General features: G+C 39.1%; 1 protein-coding gene across 8 annotated transcripts; it reads left to right on the top strand.

Annotated features, from left to right (window-relative positions):
- Positions 1-1899: 1899 nt before the first annotated feature.
- On the top strand, positions 1900-16268 carry PTGR2 (prostaglandin reductase 2). 8 transcript variants are annotated; one of them, XM_017741926.1, is made up of 12 exons: positions 2006-3840; positions 6533-6623; positions 6904-6972; positions 8157-8275; positions 8583-8660; positions 9300-9491; positions 10419-10589; positions 12026-12235; positions 12650-12771; positions 14037-14124; positions 14855-14894; positions 16056-16268. In XM_017741926.1, exons 3-12 carry the CDS (start codon positions 6936-6938, stop codon positions 16118-16120), a joined length of 1122 nt encoding a protein of 373 aa, XP_017597415.1. In that variant the 5' UTR covers positions 2006-3840; positions 6533-6623; positions 6904-6935; the 3' UTR covers positions 16121-16268. The 8 variants fall into 8 exon arrangements, 7 of the variants coding, with proteins under 7 accessions (XP_017597417.1, XP_017597415.1, XP_017597414.1 ...); XM_017741928.1 differs by lacking the exons at positions 2006-3840; positions 6533-6623 and adding an exon at positions 1900-1932; XM_017741925.1 differs by lacking the exon at positions 6533-6623.
- The last annotated feature ends 465 nt before the right edge of the window (positions 16269-16733 follow it).

Below are 16733 nucleotides of genomic sequence, written 5' to 3'. Positions count from 1 at the left end.
GGAAGCTCTCCAGTAATACATTTCATCATATTTTCCTATTTGCTCATGTAGTGACCTGTGACATTGTTTTCTGAAATAGTTGTTTTTGTAATTGTGCTGCTCTTTTCTTGCACAAGTAGGAGGCAAGTCAGTGCTCATTCATTTGAACGCAGGCCTCCTACACACAAGATGTGCCCATTTGAAACTGTCAAGATGATTTCAACCCTCAAGGCTTGCTTTCAGTGCATTACACTTGCAATAAGTGCACCTGTCATGAGATCAGCTGATACAAGTTGGGGAAAAAAAACCATACAAAGTATAAATCCCATTACTAACATACTTCGTTTTTCCCCCTCTAGACCATTCTGGTTCCAATGATGTTATTTCAAATAATGTGAACTGCAAAGTTTTGCATATTATGGTGGCACAAATATAAGTCATTCACTTAAACCTATATTACAGTGCTATGTGTCAAGCTACAATAGAAAGGCTTTGCCTGCCTTTATGTGAGAGACAGAGTACAAAGTCATCAGAATCATTACTCTAGAAGAGTTTTTCCAGGCTGAAGCAGTCATTTCAAGCTCCACAGTAGCTGTCACCAACTCAGTGGCCACTTCACAGACCTGTTTGTCCTTACAGCACAGTGAGTCACTACAACACAGGGTGAGTATACAGAGTAATCCTGTCAGGCAGTACCAAGACCTGAGCCTCATCCCAGGAAAGCTCTGGCTCTTGCTACATGTTTTTTAAGGAAAGAAACACCTTCATCTGTATTCAAGCACAGAAACAACATATATATAGTAAATACATTATATTGCACACAACAGCAACTTTACTGGAATTTTAGGAATGGCTATAAAATAGCCCTATATTGCAGCAATGAACAAAATCTCGTCCACTGGAACAAGCGAGGAGCAAATGTCTCCCAGTGTTACACAAAGAAACTGTGCCCTCATAAACTGTAAATGCCTTCTGTCAGTGCCTCAGTTTAATAAGGCCAAGTGCTGAATCCTGCACTTGGGTTACAGCGACTCCATGCAGCACTACAGGCCTGGGGAAGAGTGGCTGGAAAGCTGCCTGGAGGAAAAGGACCTGGGGATGCTGGTTGATAGCAAAACGAACATCAGCCAATGTATCCCCGGGTGGCCAGGGAGGCCAATGGCATCCTGGCCTGTGTCAGCAATAGCGTGGACAGCAGGAGCAGGGCAGTGATTGTCCCCCCGTACTCAGCCCTCCTGAGGCCACACCTTGAGTGCTGTGCCCAGTTTTGGGCCCATCGCAACAAAAAAAACATTGAGGTGCTGGAGTAGATCTAGAGAAGGGCAATGTAGGTGGTGAAGGGTCTGGAGCACAAATGTGAGGAGTAGCTGAGGGAGCTGGGGGTGTTTATCCTGGAGAAAAGAAGACTTGGGGGCAGGGGGTAACCTTATTGCTCTCTACAATTGCCTGGAAGGAGGTTGTAGCCAGGTGAGGTTTGGTCTCTTCTCCCAGGCAGCCAGCAATAGGACAAGAGGAAATGGCCTCAAGCTGTGCCAGCGGAGGTTCAGGTTGGACATTATGAATAATTTCTTCACTGAGTGAGTTATTAAGCATTAACCGGAATCCAGCTGCCTAGGGAAGGTGTGGAGTTGCCATTCCCTGGAGGTGTTCAAGAAACCGTATGCGGCACTTAGTGCCATGTGTAGTTGACAACGTGGTGTCCAGTGAAAGGTTGGCTCGATGCTCTTGGAGGCCTTTTCCAACCGTAATTCCAACTCTGTGTGATTATGCGATTCAGGGACTGCTCCGCCATCACCCCACCCGCGCTTCACCTCAGGCCACCGCGGCCGGGCTCGGGGCATCGCCGCTTTAAGGGCGGGGCTCCCCAGCGTTTCCCTGTTTAAGGTCCGCGCGCGTGCGCGCGGGATCGGGGCGGGGTTGAGTGTTCTCTGGGGGGCGCGGGGCCGACTCGAGGTGAGCGGGGGCTTCGCGGTCTGAGGGGACGCAGCGGTGCCGGGGGGCAGCCGGGGCTCGGCCTGGGCCGGGGGGTGCTTGGTAGAGCCGGTACTCTCCTTCCCAGGAGTCCTCTCCTCAGGGATTAGCGCTTCCTCGCTGCAGGGCAGGCGGGGGCACAGGTGCGGAAGGGGTTGGAAGAGGCTGTTGCCATTGCCCGATCCCTGGAACGGGAGCTCGAATTGAGCTTTACTGAGCCCCCGATCGAAACACGTCGCGGGGCGGTGGAGGCATCCCGGAGGAGAGGAGCGGAGCCCACTGCAGCCCCGGACTAGGCTGTAGCACTGAACGCCCTGCGCTGCCTCTGCCTCTCTGGGGTTCTCTCTCCTGGGCTGTTCTGTCTGCGGCTTCCGAAACTGCTAACGACCCGTCTGCAAGGCTCTCCCCAGAGGCTCTTCCACCTTTGGCAGCACTGCTTTCTAACTTGGTCTTTGGGCATACCTGGGAAAGTGGGTAGTCAGTAGGCTCTCTGAGATGGGTCTCACGTGGGAGCCTGCAAACTGCATCATAGGCTTCTCAAAAACCCCATCGGGTGATGCTCCTGCCCTCCTGGGAGCAATCTGTACTCCTTATGTGAAATTATGCTAAGAAGAAGTAGTCCTTAAAATACAAATACGGTATTTTAAACAATTTCCATCAATGCAACTATTTATTAAAAAAAGATAAAAAGTCCAAGATGTGGTACTTGAAAGTTTTTAGATAATTTTTTGGCACCTAAATCTGAAAAAGTAACATTTATACAGTTCTATTGTATGTAGATACAAATGTGTTTACCAACTGGAACTTTTGCTCCATAGGTCAGGAAAATCTGATAAAAAGCTGAAAGATACTAGGCTTCTTAGGAATATAAAGAAAGAGATGGCTGGATCAAGATCCTACAACTATTGTCACTGTCTTTTTCATCTGCTTCTGCTTTGGAGGAAAGACTGAAGCCTTCCTTCAACTCTTATAGTGTGTCAGAAAATCCACATGAAGAAAATGCTATGGGAGGAACTTCTCATCAGAGAATTCAGTGATGAGACTTGGAACATTAGGAAATCTAAATTTATTGGTTCCGTTCATGAAAGTGCTTAGCTTTTTATGGCATGTGTTTTTCTCCATTCATGACAGTCAATATTGATTCTGGCTTGCCATTAACTAATATTAATCAAATGTAGAGCTCCTTAGTGGAGCTGGTGGAAACTTTGGTGCTTAATCCCTTACATTTGCTTTTCCATTTCCATCACCTTGCCAGTTACAGTTGTTTCTTCTTTCTTTTTTTCACCAGTTATTCCCATCTCAGTTTGCTTGTTTGTCTTATTCATTGTTCCCAGTTTCTTCAGTTCTCTTTCCCCATTTTGTTTCACTCTCCCCTGCTTTACTGGCCATTAAGTTGCTATTCTTGCCATGTTTCTCTGTTCTTACTGATTCCTAGTCCCAGTTCTTCCCATCTTTCTTTCCTGCATGTTCCTTGTTCAGAGTCAGTCTTGAAGTTTCTTTCCTTGAGTTTCCTTTGAGGATCCTTGCTCCAGCCATTTTGACATCACAGTTTCAGAAGGCTCCCAAATCTTGTTCTCTGTTTAGATTGCCTACTTCTTCCTCCTTGCTGCCTGGGCCTGATACAGTACTACCTGCTGTTCCTTTTTTTTTTTAACTAGACTGCATCTGGCATGGGCTTTAATGACTTGGAAGCAGGTGACTCATTTTGGCAAGAGTGTATGCAACTGAAAACCGCCTTACAGGCAGTCTCAGAAACAAGAAGTTCTGGGAACCAAGCCCAGGGCAAACAAACTGGAACATTTTAGCACTGAGGAATTTATTTAACGTTTTTAAAAGGAGTTGTCATGTGTCTCTGAAAAAATGGGGGAAGAAAGGCAAGGGGAAAAAGAGGTAAGAGTAAAACTGGGCTAAAACATATTTGAGACTCCCTAAGATGCTGCTGTTGTGCTGCCTAATCCTCCTGATGTACTCATAGGGTAGATAAGGTGATTGGCATAGAACAATGATGTTAAAACTTGGAATTTTTACTCTATTTGATTTAAAGAGTAAAACCAACTCAGATTATTTTTGTTTGGAAAAGCTAAAAAGTAACAATATGTGTTGCTTTGTGTTGTCTTTAAAAAAAAAATAGTCCAAAACATCCTGCACACTGGCTCTATGCACGTATTGAAAGGAATTGCTTATATGATACAAATCCCCTTTCTTTCACTTAAAAAAAAAAAAAAAATTGGTTCTCTTTTCCCAAAAGCTTTCCTCACTTTACAGTGCTAAAATATGGTGCCTCTACTTATTTTCTTTAGTCAGTTCTGTTTGTTTGTAATGTGAGGAAAGTTTGATTCTTAATGTTGGTATGGTGTTACTGTGACCCCATTGGCTTGTGTAATGGTGTTGCTGACTTCCACTGTAGGTGCAGTCCTATTTAGAAGTAAATGTCCATCTGCAGTGTTGTATTTGTTGTCGCAGCTGTCATAGAATGAGTGACAATTCAGTTGCCAGTTTCACTTTTTGTCCACCCACTGACAGTATTTGGAAGATCTTCAAATTGAATCAGTACACAGGCTCCTCAAACAAAAGCTGTGAAAGCAAACTGGGAAATAAACAGTGGTTTTGTTCCTTCAAAATGTCAGGCATTCAAAGAAGTAGTCTAAACTTACACTGGATAATTTTTCTACTCACATCTTTCTATGCTGCTCTGTGTTGCTTTGTCTTCCTTTTAGTATGTTAATAACTTTGATTTTTTTTTTTCTTTATAAAACTGGGGGTTTTTTCTTCTGTACAATCATAGAAAGCAGATATTTCAGGAGTATGTTAGTCACAATAAAAATTATCTTCATCCTCTCTTGTTCAGATTGGGTTTTTGTGTTTGCATAATACACATATTTAGTTTCAGGCTAACAAAAATTGAGTCAGCAGTTTTGACTGTACAGCAATTCTGCCTGCTCTGTGTTGTTTGTAAACAGAGGATCAAACCCTCAGCCACGGATATGGATAGTACATATTGAGGAGTGATTTGCCCAGATTTCATGTGAGCTGCCAGATGCTGTTGGTTTATATTCACTGCATTCTTAACTCATTATTTCTGCACAGAGCAGTTTGATTAGTGGTTATAAATTTCGACCAAGTTGTGAGTGTGTGCAAATCATTTACTAGAGTAGGCTTGTCCTTTTAAACTGCACTGGACACATCTGACAGTTTATAAAATGCTCATTGTATTAGCAGAAATTCTCAGATGCTAAAACAATTGCTCTGGGGATAACAACTGTACTACTTGAATGTAATTTTATTGGGCAGATGTTATCAGGAAGAATTTGGAGTTTTGTTCTGAAAAATATTCTGTAAAACAAATACAGAGTGATGTGCCCATGATCACACAGGAAGTCTATAGCTGAGTACGGTGTTGAACCTAACATCTGCCAAAGTTTATTTTAGGCTATCCTTCCTGTTAGGATTTTACATTATTTATGTTCTAGAGATCGTATCAGCTGTGTGGGTATAAAGATGGATTCTTGTTTTGATTTTTAATTGTAAAGTCCTTAATTTTCAATGCTCATTTTTGTTTATAAACAGTAACTAGTAATTTCATCGAAGTGTGGGGTTTTTTTTTCCTTTTTCCAGTTTTAGACTGTTGTTCTACATTGTTTTGTCCAAAGAACTCGACAGGTCACTTATTTTTCAATTATGTGATGCTGTAAAGACACATTTGAGATTCATTCCTTGTAGCTTATCTTGTAGCATCCTTAGGTGTTGAAATACTGGAAAGAAAATAACTTTTGAATAACTTTTTGCAAGTAAGTAGCTTTTCAAGTGCAAACATAATAAAATGTTAAACCTTGATGTGTTTCTTTAACAAGAGACTTGTGTTTTGAATCAGCTGTGTGTCTTAGAGGGGAGGGATGGCAAGGGATGTGCACCTTTTCTCCTAATAACTTTTAAATTATGTTTTTCAGCATTCCAGGCTATAGTTCTTGATGGTTTGTGAGTGCTGTTACGTAAGCACTGTAGCAGTACAGACAAGGTTCTGTATTTTGCAGTGTTCAAAGAATAAAGATGTTGGATAAGTGGTGATGATGTACTCTTTCTAGGCTCATCTTTTAGATTTGCTCCAATTTGCTGTTCTTGTCAAAGCTGTTTCTTATGGCAAAGATGTCAGCTATCATGTTTCATTCCTTAATGTCCTTTGTTCATGTGGAGGTTGGTTATTTATGGCTGTCAGCTGAAAACAGTAGTAACATCTTTATTTTGTATTAGATCTGAAAGCATGTATGATCATGGGGCTTTTTTATCAGGTTAACTTCCTCTTAATAAGTTTGAGTCTCACAGGTGCAAAATCACAGTTTTACAATCCTCTTTTAAAATGTTGAAATTCAATGAGAAATTTTTATGTAGAAGAGGTTAAGTGGTGATCTCATTCTTTCTCATCTCTAATAGAGAGGCTAATGGAAAGAATTGCTTTTTCTTACCAAACATCTTACACAGCAATGTCTTTTTTCATGTACCTGCACACTGCTATTCTGGTGTGCCTGGCTGCCTTTTATTGAGTGGCACCTGACTTTGTGTGGATAATTGCCTCTGTGTCTTTTAGGTGGGAACAGGGTGTTCTCAGCGCAGGAAAGCAAATCAAACACGTCTCCTGCTGCCTGGTAGCGGATGGTGATGGTCTTAGAGGGAGCATGGTACATTACAATTTTCCATCTTTCCAGTAGGTGCAGCTGTGACATTGTATAAAATCAGGGCTTCAATAAGATAAACAGGGAAACTCCTTGTTCACACATTTGTTTATTTTATGCTTGAGGTTGGTTTATATGATCCTTTATATCTTCCTTGGGCATGGACACTGAAGTTGGTGAGGTCTGTATTCCATCCCCAGTTTCCAGATTACTGAGTACTTTGCCCCATATTCTTTTTTCAAGAACATTTATGTTTCGGGGCTTCAAACAACATTTTCTTTTGTAGAAATCCAGTGTGAAATTGCTGCAAAAGCAGAGATGATTATACAAAGAGTAGTGCTGAATTCACGGCCTGGTATGTATTTCTCTCCACTAAAGAAACAAGGTGTTTGTTCTGATTGCCTAATGCTCCAAAATGCTGAGGGTAGAAACAGAAACTAACTTGAGATACTGACTTTTATGTATCTTAATATTGCATGCAGCAATAAAGTTTATTTAAAGTGCATTTATTTTTATATATATATGTATTCATTTCCATTAACATAAATACATTTATATTAAATTTGTTTACGTTTATTAATATAAGTAAACTTTATTATTATAAATACCTTTCTATTATTAAATAACATATATTCAAACTGCATTTGTTTAGTCTGTATATACAGATTTCTAAACTGTTGGGTGAGAAAAAAGGATTAACACATAATATATGAGAAAACTCTAGGGGATGAAAGTGAAGAAAGATTATTGAACATGACTTTTTAGTTCTCACATTTATTCTTTTTGCATTATAAGAGATGTCTACAATATTTTGTTACTTTTAATTTTTGTTTCTTTGTAGTAAATATTGAATCTTTTATTCCTCTCATGTTTCAAAGGGTTTGTTTTCTAAATTTACGCTGTTGAGCTTTTGTTTACTTTCTTACTTACACATTTGCCTTGTTATGGATATCAGCACAGTATTTTGAGTAGTGAGTTCATAAATCTTCTGGTATAGAAGACTTTAAGTTTTGGAGGAAGTATTGTATGCTGCTTAATGCTAAAACAGTTTTAAGAGTTAAGAACTATTGTGTGACCTGCAATTAAGTCTTTCAAATGTTACAGCAGGAGCCTGCTGTAGTTGTGCAGTCACTCTGCAGTTAAAATATGCAAGGCTGTCTGGCTGTCTCAGTGTTAGTGGTTCCAGTTGTCTGATTGATCTGCTGCATGTGGTACCAACCTGAGGATGAAGCCTCCAGTTCTGGGGTTCTTACCACAGTTTTATGGGTCTTTTTGGGAAGCTTTAATGTTAGGAAGTCTCTGTGAAGGGATGCCCTTGCAGCAGGTGCATGTGCAGTGGCTCTGGTCTGTATTCCCTCAGTCTCACTTGAGTCAGAAGAGGCAGAAAAGTGAGAGTAGTTGGTTGGTAGTTTTATACCTGAGTAAACATATAACCTAATTTATTCTAAAAAGGACTACCTTAAAAAAAGGCCTTCCCTCTCTGATTAAGGGAAGCTCTATATTGATTCATTTATTTGTTTAATTTTAAAATAACTCTAGGTAAGAATGGAGTGCCAGTGGCTGAAAACTTCCGACTGGAGCAAAGTACAATAGCAGATACAGTCCAAGCAGGACAAGTGCGTGTTAAAACTCTCTACCTCTCAGTGGACCCCTACATGGTAGGTGCTGAACTTAGAGCTAAGCCAGAATTTGTTTTTTAAAGTACCTTCAATTCTGTACCTGTCATGATGTTTAACACCAAAGCTACCAATTACAGAACAAATATGTCTAGTATAACTTAGTAATTGTATTCATTCTGATGAAGTTGTACTGGGAAAGAATTTGGCATTAATATGCCTGGGATATATGTAGGAATATGACTTTATAGGACCAGGAAAAGACCATGAGCTCTGGTCTGCCATTACAGATTTGTTTGTATCAGCTTTTTCTGAACTTGGCCTTTTTTATATTTTTTTTTTCCCCCAGTCATGCACAATTACAGAAATCATGTGGTTGGAAGAATTGTGGGTTGAAATGGAAGTGAAAGTAGAAGAACCAGACAGAGTCTGTAAAAGTTTGTTATAAAGAGAATTCCAATCATTTATTCCCTCCATAGATGGCGGTAGCAGAAAAGAAACAGTCTACATTTCAGGAAAGTACATTTAGTTTGGTAATTAAGGAAAAGCTTAAGAATCCTGAAATACTAGCTGTAGCTACAGGAGAAGCTGCGAAGAAAATACATCACATTTCAAGATGTTTCATTAAACAGATGTCTGTCAGGGGTGGTCTGCATATATTTGACTGCTCTTCAGTGCACAGGCATGGACTAAATGACTTTTGGGTGGTTTTTTTATCCTGCATTTCTAGGATTCCTTCAGTTAAGGAATGGCATTTGTAGGATTCTCATCAGACCCAAGCTTGCCATTATCAATTGCACTGGTGCCTTTGAGCCAACTTCTGTAGAATGTGTTGGCTTTGGTAACAGTGCTGGAGGAGATCAGGATGGTCCATTCTCCTTCTGTACTGAGCAAACAAGGGGAAAGAAGGATCTAAGAAAAGATTATGAACACTTGGGGCTTATTCAGAGATTTTTGAGTAGCCCTTTGTGTTTGCAGTTTTAAACACATCTCATCCCTCACTCAATTTGAATTGATAAACAAGTGGTGTTCCACCAGAGCCTTTCAATAAAGCCTTGTTTTTCAGCGCTGCCGAATGAACGAGGACACGGGCTCAGATTACCTGCAGCCCTGGCAGCTGTCTGAAGTTGCTGATGGTGGGGGCATCGGGGTTGTGGAGGAGAGCAAGCACGATAACCTTGCTAAAGGAGACTTTGTAACTTCCTTCACTTGGCCCTGGCAGACAGTGGCAATTCTGGATGGAAGCTTGCTACAAAAGGTAATACAAATACAAATCCCAGGTTGTGACTGTTTTTTCCCCGAAACCCTTTTTTCCCCCCTAAATAGCTTGTTCCACAATTTGTAAATAGCAGCTAATGACAATATTTTTAGTGAAAAACAAGCATACCTATTGAAACAATCAGTTCTCAAAAAGCAGAGCAACCCATAGGTGCCAAAATTTGTATCAATTTTTTTTTCCGTGACAAAAATGTAAATGCTTTTGCTGGTTAACAGACAGGCCAGTATTATTTAAATTGTTGCTTTTATCAATAAATTGCCCTGAAGCTGCTTCAGTTAGTTAATTCTCTTAATTATTTTAATTCTAATATAACTCATTCTTCATGAGAGTGTAATTGTAAGATATAAAAGGTTTTAGGTATATTTATTTTACTAACTTATGTTAGTAAAAGCTTCTATGTGAGGTTTTACATCCACATAAGAAAGGGTATTCAATATTAAGTTGAAAGTGGAGAGGTTTCAGTGCATTGGGGATACGATGTTGATTGTTCTCTTGTAACAGAAATTTACTGTAGTTTGAGAATTTATACTTCCCAATAAACTCCTTCCTTTAGGACTCTCTGCCACTAATCTGCAATCACTATATTTGGTAAAATGATGCATTTATATCCTTTATGCTAGCATAGGAATAGTTCACCATTGCTGGAAACTTTTTATCTCCCAACTGCTTTTTAATGCTTCCATAATTTAAGTTTTTGTGAGTTAACTTTGTTTGAAAACATTTTCTAAAACCACAGAGACTTAACATTTTTGTACAAACTTGTTATTAGACTGGAGCTAGAGATAGCCCATCCCTACCAATTGTACCTTACCTGGTAAATATCCTGAATTAGTCTTCTGCCTTCAGGCAATCAAAGAGCAAAACGTTAGAAACAAATGACCTCCACCACGCGTTTCTGTTCCCTAGCTTGTTCCACAACTTGTAAATGGACGCCTTTCCTACTTTCTGGGTGCAGCCGGCATCACGGGACTGACGGCCCTGTTGGGAATCAGGGAGAAAGGACATGTGACTGCAGGTGCAAATCAGACCATGGTGGTGAGTGGAGCAGCCGGTGCCTGTGGCTCTTTGGCCGGCCAGGTAGGTGTAGGCTTAGGACATACTGTGTTACCAAGTTTTGTCTTCTGAAACATGCTGGTTATTAAACATACAGATAAAATCATTGTAAACATGAGCAGGTATAACGCCATGGGAAGGGCTAGTTTCACAGGTTTGGCACACACTCTAACTGTGAAAGACTTTACATATGAAACTCAAGTTTCATGAGGTAGGGAGAGGAGAAAACTGATGGTGGTGATTACTTGTTGCTAGCACAAGTAAAATAGATGGTATATATGCATGTATTTATTATACATTTATATGGTAGCCTACCATTCCAACACTCTATTGACTGGAGACTTTCTTTTTCTTCTCTATTAGAAAATAGTAAAAAAATATGGTAAACCCTTTGTGCTGTGTTCCATGACATCCTTTGTGTTTTGAGATTTACAGTCCTTTTATCCTCCTCCGCTTTGCGGAACCTGTTTGCAGTGTGTATGTGCTTATCTACAAATATCTCTCTAGATGTATTCATACATATACACAAGCAAACTTTAGACCTAATAAAGAGAAGCTATGAAGAAACAATGCATGAGCAAATCTATGAAGATTGTATTTAAATAAGTTATTGTCTCATTTTCTATTTGCCTTTTATTAGTTATGTTATGGTACTTGTGATGCCATGAAGATTTTTGCCTTTTCTTTTATACCCCTGTTATACCTTTTAACAACTTCTGTATTCTTAGTGTTACATTCTTGGACTTGTTTGTTCAGCTAGAAGACTAAACATTTTAGAAACTTCGTAGTTAGGGGTTAGTGTGCCAAGAGAGACCAAGGTCCTTGCCAGAACACATTCTGTAAACTAAGATAGAACCGCCATGGGGAAGGTTCCTTGGGGAGGGGGGCTTATTCAAGCCTCTCATTGGGGAATTTTGGATAGATATGTTAATTAGTAAGACCTACAGTGTTATACCAGATCTTTTGGGGGTGTGCATTGTGGTGTGCATTTCAGTGCATTTGACCTGGACGTGTGCACCTAAGGATCCTTAAAATAAATACCAAGGTAAAATCCCTTTTCCCCTTCTAACCGTGTTTGACTCTTGATTTTAAGACCAGGAAAAGGCATTACTTGGCAGATGGTAGTTTTCTACTATATTTGGTTCTCCAGTACTGGCAGTCATTTGTGACTCTGCAAACATAGTCTCCTGCAGTCAGTGAGTTTCAAAAGATGGCAAATTTTGATTGTACCTGCCCCATATGTAGTTGTGAGGAGGGAGTGACAAGAGGCAGCTGTGTCACATGAGATGGGAGTTTTTGCTGCCTGGGGTTTAGGGGGATGGGGAATAACTGTAACACCCCTTAAGACTCCCTTTCTTCCACTGGTACTTTTATGCAGATGAATGATCTCTAACTTGTTTTTATTGTTTGGGGGTTTTGGTTGGTTGGTTTGTTTTGGTTTTTTAACTGTGTGCCTGCAGATTGGCCGTCTGGAGGGCTGCTCTAGAGTGGTGGGGATTGCTGGCACAGATGAGAAGTGCTCCATTTTGGTCCAAGAAATGGGGTTTGATGCTGCTATCAATTACAAGAAGGAGGATGTGGCAAAACAGCTACGTGAACTCTGCCCAGGTGGTGTGGATGTTTACTTTGACAATGTTGGTGGAGACATCAGTGATACAGTTATAAGTCAGGTGATTATTCCAGCTGTCAGGTTTATTCTAGTCATTCTCCAATGTCTGTATGCCCGGCTTTCAATTAATTCATACTGGAGTCCAGCCTGTAATACAGCAGAGCAGGCTTTCCACTTCAGTGATTGACTTCAGGTGCTGATCCTGGGGGCCCACAGTAAGATAACAATTTCCTATATTCCTTCTATTTTGTGTCTTTTTAAATTACACTAGGCTGTATAGCATTTATTTTTCCACTATTGCCTTGCATTTATGTATTTGAATGTTGTCATAGATTGAAGTGCATGCAATTCTCCCACTCTTTCATAGGAAATGTGGCTAGTGAAAATTTTGCAGTATCATCTATTGCATCTTTGAAAAATTTAGTTTCTGAGACCGAGGAATGTAATTTTTCTCACTTTGTGCTGTCCCAAACAGATGAATCAGAACAGCCATATCATCCTGTGTGGACAGATTTCTCAGTATAACAAAGATGTGCCTTATCCCCCTCCACTGCCTCCTGACATAGAAAAAATACAGAAAGAAAGGAACATCACAAGGTACATTTCTCCTCCGGAACTTGTGACCAGGTTCTGGGTAGATTATGCACATGATGTTTGGAAGGTAGTCTGTAATCTGCAGTAGCTACTGATAATCAGAAGAGAGTGTTGCCGTGCCTAAAAAGGAAATTTATAATCATGATATCAGTAGATCCTTTCTCTTACATTTGTCTTTATCAGTTAAAAAATGGGAAAGGATGTTGTATGTTGTTGTATCGAATTGTAGATGTCAGTTGTTACATTTTGATTGAGGTTGCTTTATTTAATCCTGGAATCCCTGAAAATTCTTAGTACAAGGGAAGGTGTTGCTATAGTTCTGTTCCTCAGGTATTTTGCAAAGTGCCTTCTCTCAAAATGTTGTCATTCAGGCAGAGAGAAAATCAATTCTTTTTAAAGTAAGGATGCAGCTGATGCAGTGATTTTATTGAAATTACATTTTTAGTGTTTGGGGAGTTATGAGATAATGGAACTGTAGGTGTGACAGATATATATGGATAAAACATTTGTATTATGTTCTGACTCTGGGAATTTCTGAATCTCCTCTTAGAATTCAGATGGACCTAAGGCAGAGATTAGGAGGAGATTCTTAGGAGACTTTTCAGTCGTTGTATTGCAGGACATTTTGGAGACTTGATTTCTGTGCAAATAAATCGATCTCTTCTAATTAAAATCTTTCCTTGTCCCTGTTACTGTTGTCTGCCCTCTTAAAAATGGATAAAAATAGTAAAATACACCATGCTTAGTAGAACGCAGTAGAGAATTTAGTCAGCATGTTCCTACAAGTAGCTATCATTTTTGATAATCATTTCAGTTTCTCAATTGCTATAGAAAGTCATGACATCAGGATATGCACAATTGTGGGGAGCCTGAAAATTAAGTTATTCTCATCATCTAGTTCCAGGTCCACTAATTTTTCTCCCTACCAATTAAAAAAAAAAAAAAAAAAAAAAAAAAAACAAACGAACCAAAGGAATTTGCTCACATCTTATGGATATTTGCTTGTTCTGGTGATACTACTTGATTTTTATTACTCTCCTCTTTCTGATAATTGAACAGAATTACCTGTCTAAGACTGATGTTACTGTCAAGCTCCCACTGCAGGAAGCTGTCACAACAAGCTGGCAAAACCCTGAGCTACATTTCGTTGTAATTCATGCTCATAACCTTTCCATTTCAACAAGGTTGTTTCCTGAAAAGATTTGTAAAGATTTTCAAGTACATTGACCAAGGTTTCTAAACTCAAAGCTCATTCTTTTCTTTCACAGGGAAAGATTCTTAGTGTTGAACTACATGGACAAACAAGAAGCTAGTGTATTACAACTCTGCCAGTGGATCCAAGAGGGTAAACTGAAGGTGAGAACTTTTAGGTTTTATCTATGGCCTTTAGTATTATCTCCTACTACAAGAGGACTAATTTCTTTGTCTCTGGCTCTCTTCTTGTGCCTCAGGATTGAAGAGACTTTTTAAAAAATGTGTAAGTATAATTGAAAGCTTTTTAGATAGCACTGTTTTAAAAGGTACCTGCTGAGGATGGTCTGACTGCAGTATGACAGACTTCTCTGATTACATGCTGCTGATATCTGTATTCTTTATTTCAGCATAGGGTGCAAGTGCTTTTTTACTTAAAGATTCAGACTTTCAAAAATATGTTCTTTCAAATACCTGATTAGTTAAATGTCCTGAATGCTTTTGAGGATCTTGTCTGAAATTTTGCTCCAAGCTTTAAAATCACAGTTTATTGCTTTGTGATGGGTGTATGCTTAAACGTGCCTTGCCTGTGAGGTCTGTCTGAATTAGTTTTTGTTTCTTCAAGTAATCAGTAAATCTTCCTGGGAAAATACCAAGATACTAAATTTTGGCAGGGGCAGAGATCTGACTGAAGAATTAAATCACATGCAAATTTACCAGAAAATATTCACACCTCTCTTGATGAAAGAACCTGGTCCAAACAGAGCGCTGTCTATTGGAGCGAGAAGTCTTTAGATTTTGGTAGTTTCTATGGCAGTTTCTTACCGTGTTGCTAAGAATTGTGAAATGCTACTTTTGCTTGAGGAAAACTGAAAGGGCTTGTTTGCATTGACAGGTCAGAGAGACCGTGGTAGAAGGCTTAGCAAACATCGGTGGTAAGATCTTTACATCATTTTCTAAGAATAATAACCTGATAAAATACAATGACATTAGAGGCTAACTTCCTTCTTTGTTTCATTTGGCAACTTAGATTTTTCTATTTTATCAAAAATATTGTTTTTATGTTATAATAAAATATTTTTTTACAAATTGTTAGAATGTTCTGTAAGAAAATTATTGCATATTAAAAAAAATCATTGAATATAAATTTAGATTGTTGTTGTTGTTTTAGTACTGAGGGGAGTTTATTCTTAGACTGTTACCTTAGCAGCCAGTGATAGTCATCCTGATCCTAGAGGTTTAAAGTGCTGCCTATTTCTTAGAACTTGTGTGTAAGGAAATGCTTTTTTTGAAATCCTTGAACTTATACTTTAAAAAACTAGTATCTAACAGAGGTTGTTATTGGATTTGCTAACAAAAAAAAGTGAAAAGTACACACAAGAAAGGGCAAAGCATATTGCTAAAGAAAGTAAAAACTAATTTTTTTTTAACAGAACAGAATATCCTGTAGCCTGTTCAAAATATCTGTAACAAAGGAAATATAAAAATGAAGGGGGTCTGGTGACATGAGCTATGTGATCCAAGACGTGTTGTAAGAATGGTTCCCTTTCAAGTAAGAGGGAAGAGTATGATTTAGTCTTTAGTCCCACAAGACTGAAAACTAGTAGAACTAAGTGATAACTAAATCTTACAGATTTCAGTTTATTCTGGTCATTGCTAATTTCTCCTTACTGGTATACATATGTATTTTGAAGTAACTTGGTCAAATATCTCAGTCGTATATCATACTTATCATACTTTGTTTACTCAAAGGTATATTCTTTTGCACCAGCTTTTCACACTATTGTACAATATTTATAAACCTTTTTTCTTGCAAAAGTTTGTGAAACCCACAGCATTTGTGGGCTGTCCAATCATGCCTTGTCTCTCTTTGCTATATGTGTGACAGATCATTAGCAGTTTTACAGGCTAGCTTTTTTTAATCCCCTTCTTAATTTAGCACATCATTAAGGATAAATATGTTTAGGTCCAAAGTAGTATCTCTCCTTTTTGGGGAGCTGCTTAATACATTTGCTTCTACCATTTTTGGTTTCTTTTTTAGAAGCTACTTGGCTTGTTTTGCTTGGCACTAACTTATTTCATTATTTCCCTTGAAGCTGCTTTCCAGTCCATGATGAATGGAGGCAATATTGGAAAACAGATCGTCTCAGTTTCGAAGTAAAAGTCGTTGGTTCGAGAAAATAATTGCATTCTGTCTCTAATAGTGGTGAAGTTTTTACTTAATACTAATTTCCATTTCTTAAATAAACCATTAAGTTGTTCTGTATGCAGAGATTTTGGGATGCTAATAAACTAAATTGAACTGGAAACAGGAATGCAATCATTTATGCTCGAAATGAGTGATACGTTCTTGACGTGATTTTGACAGTCACCACCTACAGCACTTGCAAATATTTAATGGGTGTTGTCCCAAGCACAGGCTCATCACCTGGCTGGTGTGTGACACCCCTTCACACACCATGGTGAAGCATTCCTATTTCTTTATTGTATTCTGTGCAAAGGAGGAAATTAGGGGGCAACCCACAAACGTCTCACCATCATCAAAACATTACACTATTTACACATTTTAGCAAACAAAGGCATCAGCATTCATTGGTTACAGTTGACATAGTTTTTTCATTAATTAGTACTCAGAACCTTATTTGCCAGTTCTATCTCTTGCTTCTCAAGCTAATTATTCCACATGTGCAATACTTCCAGTCCATTTGGGGATCTGTTTTGACTTGGTAGTCAGGGGGTTGGTGGTTGCAGTCTCCCCTGACAGGATTACCTTT

The sequence above is a fragment of the Corvus brachyrhynchos genome, unplaced genomic scaffold, assembly GCF_000691975.1.
Source record: "Corvus brachyrhynchos isolate BGI_N302 unplaced genomic scaffold, ASM69197v1 scaffold115, whole genome shotgun sequence".
NCBI lineage: Eukaryota > Metazoa > Chordata > Aves > Passeriformes > Corvidae > Corvus > Corvus brachyrhynchos.
This window is presented reverse-complemented; position numbering and strand designations above follow the sequence as displayed.

Coding starts and splice junctions, on each gene's coding strand:
- PTGR2 (XM_017741928.1), top strand. CDS start 6,936: ATGATTATACAAAGAGTAGTGCTGAATTCACGGCCTG. Junction 6,973..8,156: donor AGTGCTGAATTCACGGCCTG/GTATGTATTTCT, acceptor AAATAACTCTAG/GTAAGAATGGAGTGCCAGTG. Junction 12,772..14,036: donor AAAGAAAGGAACATCACAAG/GTACATTTCTCC, acceptor TTTCTTTCACAG/GGAAAGATTCTTAGTGTTGA.